General features: G+C 35.4%; 1 protein-coding gene across 1 annotated transcript in view; it reads left to right on the forward strand.

Annotated features, from left to right (window-relative positions):
• TNKS (tankyrase) overlaps window positions 1–8843 on the forward strand; it is a 163907-nt gene that overhangs the window by 36714 nt on the left and 118350 nt on the right. Inside the window, exon 3 of the mRNA XM_079779169.1 lies at window positions 8739–8834. Within this exon, the coding sequence (XP_079635295.1) occupies window positions 8739–8834 (96 nt within the window). The remainder of the gene's footprint in view (window positions 1–8738; window positions 8835–8843) is intronic.

An 8843-nucleotide genomic window follows, 5' to 3' on the forward strand; every position in this document is an offset into this window, starting at 1 on the left:
TTAACACACTTTCCTGTTGTGTAAGCTAGCTAAAGTATTTTCTCCCTTCTTAATTAAAAACCCTCTAATTGAAAAGTCAGTACTCAAAGATATATTCATAGATTACAGTATCTTAGATTTAGAAGGATCCTTGGAGGTCATTTTTATTACTGTTTTCGATTACGTTTTAGAAACTTATTTACTAGTTATTATTGTACTTTACTGATTTACTATTTACTTATTTCCTATTATGTTTTTTAAGCCACAAAACTCTTTCTTCAAATTAAATCTAATGTAGAAACCCACTATATAAAACTGTTCAGCCCTGATCAGTGTGGCTCAATTGATTGGCCATCATCTTGCTCACTGAGAGGTTGCTGATTTGATTCCCAGTCAGGGCACATGCCTGAGTTATGAGCTGGATCCTAGGTAGCCAGTTGATGTTTCATTATTATATTGATGTTTCTCTCTCTCTCAAAATCAATTGTTATATAAAACTAAAAATCAATATATATAAAAGTGTTCGGACAGTGGGAAGAAGTATAGACCTTCATGTATTCTACCTTGTATGTATATGTGTGAGGAGGGTGGGTGTGGGCCCTTAAGAACCTAAAGAGAGTGGTTTAAATCAGGAGCTATTTTGCCTCTTAAGGGGATATTTAGCAATGTCTAGAAGCATACCAGTATTTGGTTGTCACAGCAGGGGAGATAGAGGTCAGGGTTGCTCTTAAACATCCTTTAATGCATGGCACAGCTCCCCACTGTAGTACACACTATAGGACAAGCTAAGACCTGACTGATTTTACCAGTAAAGATGCAACAAGCCACTCTTAGACTTAGATAGTTTATTACTTATATATATACAATGAAAAGAAGGGTAAGCCAATGGTACCACACTCCAAAAAGGATGACAATGAGAGAAAAAGGACTGTGACTGCAGCATGAGTTGTCAGAAAGCCTATTGCTGAAGAGCCAGTATAAGGGATGAGGAAGAAAGAATGCCCTGTACTCATTACAAGTGGAAAGTGATGACAGCCAAGCACCCAATGCCCACAAATGATTAGTGGGAAATCACTTACTATGTTTATTTATGTCTAACAAGACCAAGCTAAGACCACACAACCATTACTTCAAACTTTTCTCCTGAAGCCCAGCTTGCTCAGTTCTCTATTCATGTTACTAGAATGCCTGTTCTTAAATCTCCATTTTAGAATATCTTTTTAAGTGAGTCACATTAGCCATGCTTTCATATTATGAGGTTCTCAGGGATTTCTCCAAAGGATACTAATTAAGATGAAAGAAGCTTATTTCACTCAATGAATGTCACTACTCATTCAGTGAAAAGACACCACCGAGCATCAAACAAATGTCTAGCTTCTGTTCTTAAGAGAAACCTATTACCATGAGTATGTTAAAAGAGGAGTTAATTATTTTTCTTGACTACCAAATTTAATTTTATACAGAGCCAGTGTTTATCTCTTATGAATGTTAAAATTTGAAGAATTCAAATGTTTAGTTTATTTAGAGGTGGAAACTACTGTGAAAAAGTTGGATCTTAATAACTAAAGAGAATTCTTTTAAAAATGTAAAGAGAAAACAAAATACTTTTTAAATGAAAATAAATATTAAATTTATATCAAAGAGTTTCTTTGGTTTGGCTAACTAAACCTTGTAAATCTTGGTTGCAGAGTAGTATTGTAGAAAAACTTCAAATATATCTACTTTACTGTTGCCATTTATTTAAAATAATTTTAAAAGTAGAACATTGTTTAATTGATATTACCTAAATCAAGTTTTTTCTAAGAATAGGAATGTGGCATATTTTACAGTTGCAAAATAATGGCCTTTTGCAATATACATGGAAATAGAAACATAATTACATTATTGCTTAACATATACTATATTATCCTATATAATAAAGAGGCAATATGCAAATTGACTGTCACTCCAACACATAAGATGGCCGCCCCATGTGGTCAAAGATGGCTGCCCCCATGTGGACACAAGATGGTCATCACAAGATGGCCAGCAGGGGAGGGCAGTTGGGAGGGACCATGCCTGAAAGGGAGGGCAGTTGGGGGTGATCAGGGCTGTAGGGACGGACAGTTGGGGGGGGACCAGGCCTGCAGGGGAGGGTAGTTGGGGGTGACCAGGCCTGAAGGGGAGGGCGGTTAGGGGCAATCGGGCCAGCAGTGGAGCAGTTAGGTGTCAATCTGGCTGGCAGGGGAGTGGTGAGGGGGTAATCAGGCTGGCTGGCAGAAGAGGTTAGCGGCAATTAGACAAGCAGGCAGGCAGGCGAGTGGTTGGGAGCCAGCTGTCTTGGATTGTGAGAGGGATGTCTGACTGCCCGTTTAGGCCCGATCGGTGGGATCGGGCCTAAACGGGCAGTCGGACATCCCTCAAGAGGTCCCAGATTGGAGAGAGTGCAGGCTGGGCTGAGGGACACACACACCCCCCGTGCACAAATTTCGTGCACTGGGCATCTAGTATAATATATACTACTATAGTTAGAATAGGTTCACAAATTATCTCTAATTATTTTGTATACTATTACTTACATGTTCTCTTTTGAGAGCTTTTTTAAATTGTAGTTGATCTTAATTTATATGTATAATAATTTTTTTTCCTGAGTTTATCCTGTTTGGGATTCTTGAACCTATACATTGGTGTCTTTTATTAGTTCTGTGAAAATCTTAGGCATTACCTCTTCAAATATGTATGTATTTTCTTTTTTTTTTTTTTTAAATACTGATTACAACATGTTAGACCTTCTCACTTCTTGCTTTGTCCATGATAATTTCTCCATCCAGCATTCTTGGAAATATCTATTGACATCTTTTACAGTTCAATAATTTTCTCTTCAGGTTAATTTTTCTAATCTGCAGTTAAACCACTCTTGAATTTAAAAAAAAAAATCAATTTTATTGAATTATAACATGAGTTTGAGATAATGAAATAAAATGCATCCATTTTAAGTGTACAAGTTGATGAGTTTTGACAAATGTATATGCCCTTGTAACCACTACCACAATCAAAATAATAGAACATTTTCATCTTTCTAAAAAGTTCTCTGGTGCCCATTTGTAGTCAGTTTTTTTCCTTTCCTTTCACCATACCCAGGCAAGAATTGATCTTTTTCTGTCACTACAAATTAGTTTTCTCTTCTAGAAATATGTTCTTTGCTATCTGGCTTCTTTTCCTCAGCATAATGTTTTAGAGATTTCATCCCTTTTGTATGAATTAGTGGTTCATTTCTTTTTATTGCTGAGCATTATTCTGTTGTATAGCTATACCATAATTTACTTAACCTTTTGCCTGTTGATGGATATTGAGATTGTTTCTAATATTTTACTATTATAGAGAAGCATATGAATATTCATGTTCAAGTCTTTTGTGTAAACCACTTTTTCCCTTTTGGATAAATACCTAAAAGTAGAATTGGTAGGGCCAGTAATGATGTATACTTACCTTTATAAGAAACTGCCAAACTGACCTCCAAAGTGGTTACACCATTTTATATGCCCACCAGCAATGTATGAGAGTTCTAATTTAGTTCGTCCTCATTAACAATTGGCATTGCCTATCTTTTAAATTTATATTTCTCTGTTGACTAATGATGTTGAGCTTTTTTCATGTATTAGTAATTTGTATATTTTTTATGAAGTATCTTTACTTTTCCCATTTTTCAAATTGGGTTGATTTTCTTTTTATTAATGATTTGTAGGAGTTCATTGTATATTCTGGATCTGAGTTCTTTATCACATAAATTTGTTGCAGATGTTTTATTCTAGTCTATGGCTTGCCTTTTCCTGTTTTGTTGTTGTTTTTTAAATATTGTGTTTTATTTTTTATTAGATTTGTGTTTAAGCTTTGAAAACAGACTTGTTCCAAAAAACCTGCTAGTTAAAATAAAATGAATTGTTATATAAATTAAAACCTAGTAATATTTTAACTTAAATGTAACTTCTTTTAAAATGGAATATTCATTGTAAGGAGGAGCAGTTTTAGACCATTAAAGTAGCTCTAAAATTCACATAACAAACCAAGAACTTACAGTATTTTAAAGTGAAAACTATACTAAAACACATTTTGATAATTTACCAAACAGGCTTGTTACATTTTTAGTTGGGGAAATTCACATTGTTTTTACTTCTTCTATCTTCTTAAATCAGTTAATAATATTTCTATAGTTAAATGCAATTTATAATAGCATTTTATATGCTTCTATAGGAAGTTGACAAGATGAATTTGCATATGTGTAGTAATATTTTTATTTGGAAGAATTAAAATTATGTGAATGCTTAAATGTAATAGTTTTGAGGAATTAAATGAAACAATTTTAGTCTCCACTGCATTGGTCACAGGCTAAAGGCATGCTTTCTGAATCAGGCTCACTGTAGCTAAATGCTTGCTCCATAAATAGGACAATCACATGTCCTTCTAGCCATAAGCTCTTTTGCAGATGACATTTTGAATATTGTTAGCCTACCTTAGTTTTAACAATCTGTTTTTGTACCAGCTGCTGTATTTTCTCCATCCTTCTCAAATCAAAAGGAGATAAATGGATTTGAGATGCATCAGTAGAACAACTGTATACAGCCAAGTCATTTGAGATTTGAAGTCTGATAATGCCCTAATTGGTACAAGGAGATTTCGAATGCCCACAGTAGTCTTGAATTTGTGTACTCGATGTTACTCAGATTTTAATTTCCTTGTTTTTCTTTCAAACTTGACTCTGTATATTGTTTGTATATTTTGGGAATTTGGCTTCAGACATTTGTGCTACTTTAAAAGGTAATAGTGTGCTGTCACTATATTGATTTTTACAAGATGAATTTCTAATTATATTATGTATTAGTAGTCACATTTTATTATTCACTTTAGTAACTAAGAACTTTGAAAGCATTTTGAAGCATCCAGAATAAAGAGTCCTACGTGCCGCCACTTCAAGGACATAAGGACAGTCTTAAAAGCCATTGTTGTTACCTTCGCCTCATGTATGTGCTATTCTTTTGGTATTAGAAGATTCCTTTTTTTTTTTTTAATTTAGATATTAATGCTTCAGGTCTTTGTAACTCTAAAAGAGCATTATCAGGGATTTGATATGTAGAAGTCATCTATTTAGTTCAACTCCTTCACTTCAGAGATCTGGGAACTGAGGCCCAGAGTTTTTACAGGTGGCCTGGCTCAGTGCTTCTCAAACTGTCTGTGGTAGAGAATCATTCTTTTTTCCTATCCCCAGTGCATGACAGGTCAATCATTTTGTAAACTATAATAAAAATGAAGTACTAGAAAAAGTAACTTTAAAATGACATGTATAGTTCTAAATGCTTCCTCTTAATTTCTGTGTTTATCTCAATGTAGGTGGATTACAAAGAGTTCTGGGACTAAATAGTCCATAGACTTCACTTTGTACTAGTATAGTGGTCGGCAAACTCATTAGTCAACAGAGCCAAATATCAACAGTACAACGATTGAAATTTCTTTTGAGAGCCAAATTTTTTAAACTTAAACTTCTTCTAACGCCACTTCTTCAAAATAGACTCGCCCAGGCCGTGGTATTTTGTGGAAGAGCCACACTCAAGGGGCCAAAGAGCCGCATGTGGCTCGTGAGCCACAGTTTGCCGACCACGGTACTAGTATATCACTGCCTTAGGTCGGGGTTGGGAAACTATGATCCATGGGCTACATCCAACTTGTTTTTTGAATGTCCTGCAAGCTAAGAATTATTTTTACATTTTAAGTGATTTTTAAAAATTTATAATGTTTTGTGACACATTAAAATTATACAAAATTCATATTTCAGTGTGTTTAAATAAAATTTTATTGAAACACAGTCACACATTCTTTTAAGTATTGTCTGTGGCTGCTTTTTCCCCTGTAATATTAGGGTTAAGGCAGGGATGAGTAGTTGAGAATGAGACCATATGGTAGAGCCTAATTATTACTGCCTGGCCCTTTACAGAAAAAGTTAAGATCTGAAGATCTGGCTTTAGAACAAAATTAGTAGTTAGTGATAGACTTGAGCATACAAACAGGGTCTACATTTTTAAAAATGTGTTTTAAATATTATTATTAGCTGATACATATTATGCCACTTTTGTTCTCATTTAATCCTCTCAATAATCCCTTTTTATAAAAGTTAGGTAAGTTTAGATCCCTCTGATCTAGTTTTAGATACCTTTCTTGCTCCTAAAACTCTTAACTCTATTGGTGTGTTATTGTTTTTTAACTCATATAGAGTGTCGGCCTGTGGACTGAAAGGTCCTGGGTACAATTCCGGTCAAGGGCACATGCCTGGCTTGCGGGCTCGATCCCCAGTAGGGGACGTGCAAGAGGCAGCCGATCAATGGTGAATTAAAAATGGTTAAGTATTTTCTAATGTGGATTTTGTTATCAGCATCTGGTTCAGAATATTCAGCTTCTTCTTCCCTGTTGCACATTACTCTACAGTGGATGTTTCTGTGTTCAGGTCCAATGAAAGAGTTTAGGTATGACTCAGAAATCTTTAGAAAAACATTATTTCTAGTAAAAAGATTGCTTCTTTAAATATCTATCACCTAAAGAAAAGCAATACTGCAACTGAACTTTAGTGGCAGGTTTCTATTGCAAAATAGTAAAGATATAATAGGTGAGGTCCTGGTTACAAGAAAAAAAGATTGAAATTTTAAGTGACTTTTGGAGGAACAACAGGCTTTCAATGTTTTGCCTCTACCACTCATTAAGCTGCAAAACAACAGTTTCCATCATATTGTTGTCAAGCCAATATGTCAATTAACATATTGCTTTATTTCTTTTTTTAAAATATATTTTTTTATTGATTTCTGAGAGGAAGGGAGAGGGAGAGGTAGATAGAAACATCAATGATGAGAGAAAATCATTGATCGGCTGCCTCTTGCACGTACCCTACTGGGGATCGAGCCCGCAAGCCAGGCATGTGCCCTTGACCGGAATTGTACCCAGGATCTTTCAGTCCGCAGGCCGATGCTCTGTCCACTGAGGCAAACCGGCTAAGGCTATTTCTTGATGTATGCAGTAAAAAACTGCTTTTCATGGTAGCTGTTAATTCTTTGTTTTCCTACCTTTGTATGTGATCACTCAGCAATATATTGCTATAAAGATATAGCGATAGCTGTCAGCTTTACATTTGATACATGAGTCGCTTCATGATAAGGACCCTTTAAAAGCTGAATCTTGATGTTGGGGGTTTCTTCCTGAAATAAAAAAAAAAGAAATTATTGCTGTGAAAGCTTATTCATTATGATGAAAGTAGCTACAGTTTGATATTGTGTTACTTGCTATTTTATTCTACTTACTCTTAAGTCAATAATTATGTTCTTCTTAATGAAGAATAAAATAAATGAGAATAAAATAATATAGAAAGTTTTGGCAAAATCTCACTGTATCTTTTCAAGCCATGGCTAGTTCTTCTTTTCCCAAATTTGAGAGTGCCAAAGATTTAATGCAGGAGATGCTGGTAAATACTGCCCAGCAGCTGTGTCCTAATTCTAGATAGGGCTCTTCCTTTGTATGTTATAACAAAGTCATTGACTAGATTGCCATGCATTAAAGAAAGATGAAGTGCTTAATAAATAGCAGGACTTATTATTTAGCAACAGAAGAGGACCACCTTCCAAATATTCCAAAAGAATGTAAGTACTTTAGCATGGAACTATTAATGAATGAAATTTTGGGACTCATGAGCAGTAGGTGTTTTTAGATATTATATATAACACATTTTAAAGTACTTATTTGAATGAAATATTTCTGTTTTGTTTTAAATTTATGCTACAGTGTAGTGGTAAGTGGTAACAACTGTTCTCTCCAGGAGTACACAAAATCTTAACTATTTGAACTATTAGAATAGCTTGTGATTGACCTTTGCTTATTCGGGCTAGTTTTTAATATATTTATTAGTTTAACCATTGGTTGGGTCTTCTCCCCGGCCCCACATACCAGATGTAGTTAAGAAATATTTGGGGTTAACAAATTTTTATATCTGGATTTTACTTAAACATTGATTGTCTTTTGGGAGCCCCCATTATCTAAGCAAGCTCTATAGATTTCTAACCAGTACAGCATGTTCCACATTTATTCCTTAGCATATATTATAGTGATTGAGTTTCTGTTTCTAAAAATTTTTGGTAGAAAGAATTAATGTAGAAGGCAGTTTCTTTTTTGCAGCTTGACTGCAGGGGACCAGAGTTGCATGCATTACTATGTCTGTGAAACTTCTTGGAAGCAAGCCAGTATGTTAGGGTGAGCGATTCATATGTAAGCGGTGAGCCACTAAAAGGCTTGCACAGTATTACAACTCTTCTGAGAAGAGGAAGTGTTAGGAAATTCAGCAGTAAAGCAGCAGCAGCAACAGCAACAAGCAGCCACAGTGAAAGTAAAGATAGGGCAGGTTCACTGTTAGCGTATTGCACAGTGTGAGGCAGTGAGCACACAGCTCCCCATCCTGCTGCCAGAAGGAGGCAAACCCAAACTGTCTGTTGCAAGATTTTTCTGGTTTCATGTTTATGATGTTAAGTCATGTGATAATACTGTACCATAAGTTGCCAACTTTGCTTTACTCTAGAGAGGATCCTTTGCTGCAGTGCTTTTTCCCCCGTTCTTTTTCTTCTTTTTTTTTTTTCTTGAAAAAGAAAAAAATTGTGCAATGTATGTGTATGCCTACACCATGCCGAGACGACACTTACCAGTAAATAATCTTTGTATCCCTGAGGTAAGATACTGTTTCTGCTTTCCCTGCACAGTGCTGCTGCAGCACGGAGCAGATCCAAACATTCGGAACACTGATGGGAAATCAGCCCTGGACCTGGCAGATCCTTCAGCAAAAGCTGTTCTTACAGGTAAGAAAA

The sequence above is a fragment of the Cnephaeus nilssonii genome (assembly GCF_951640355.1).
Source record: "Cnephaeus nilssonii genome assembly, chromosome: 8".
In the NCBI taxonomy this organism is placed as follows: Eukaryota; Metazoa; Chordata; class Mammalia; order Chiroptera; family Vespertilionidae; genus Cnephaeus; species Cnephaeus nilssonii.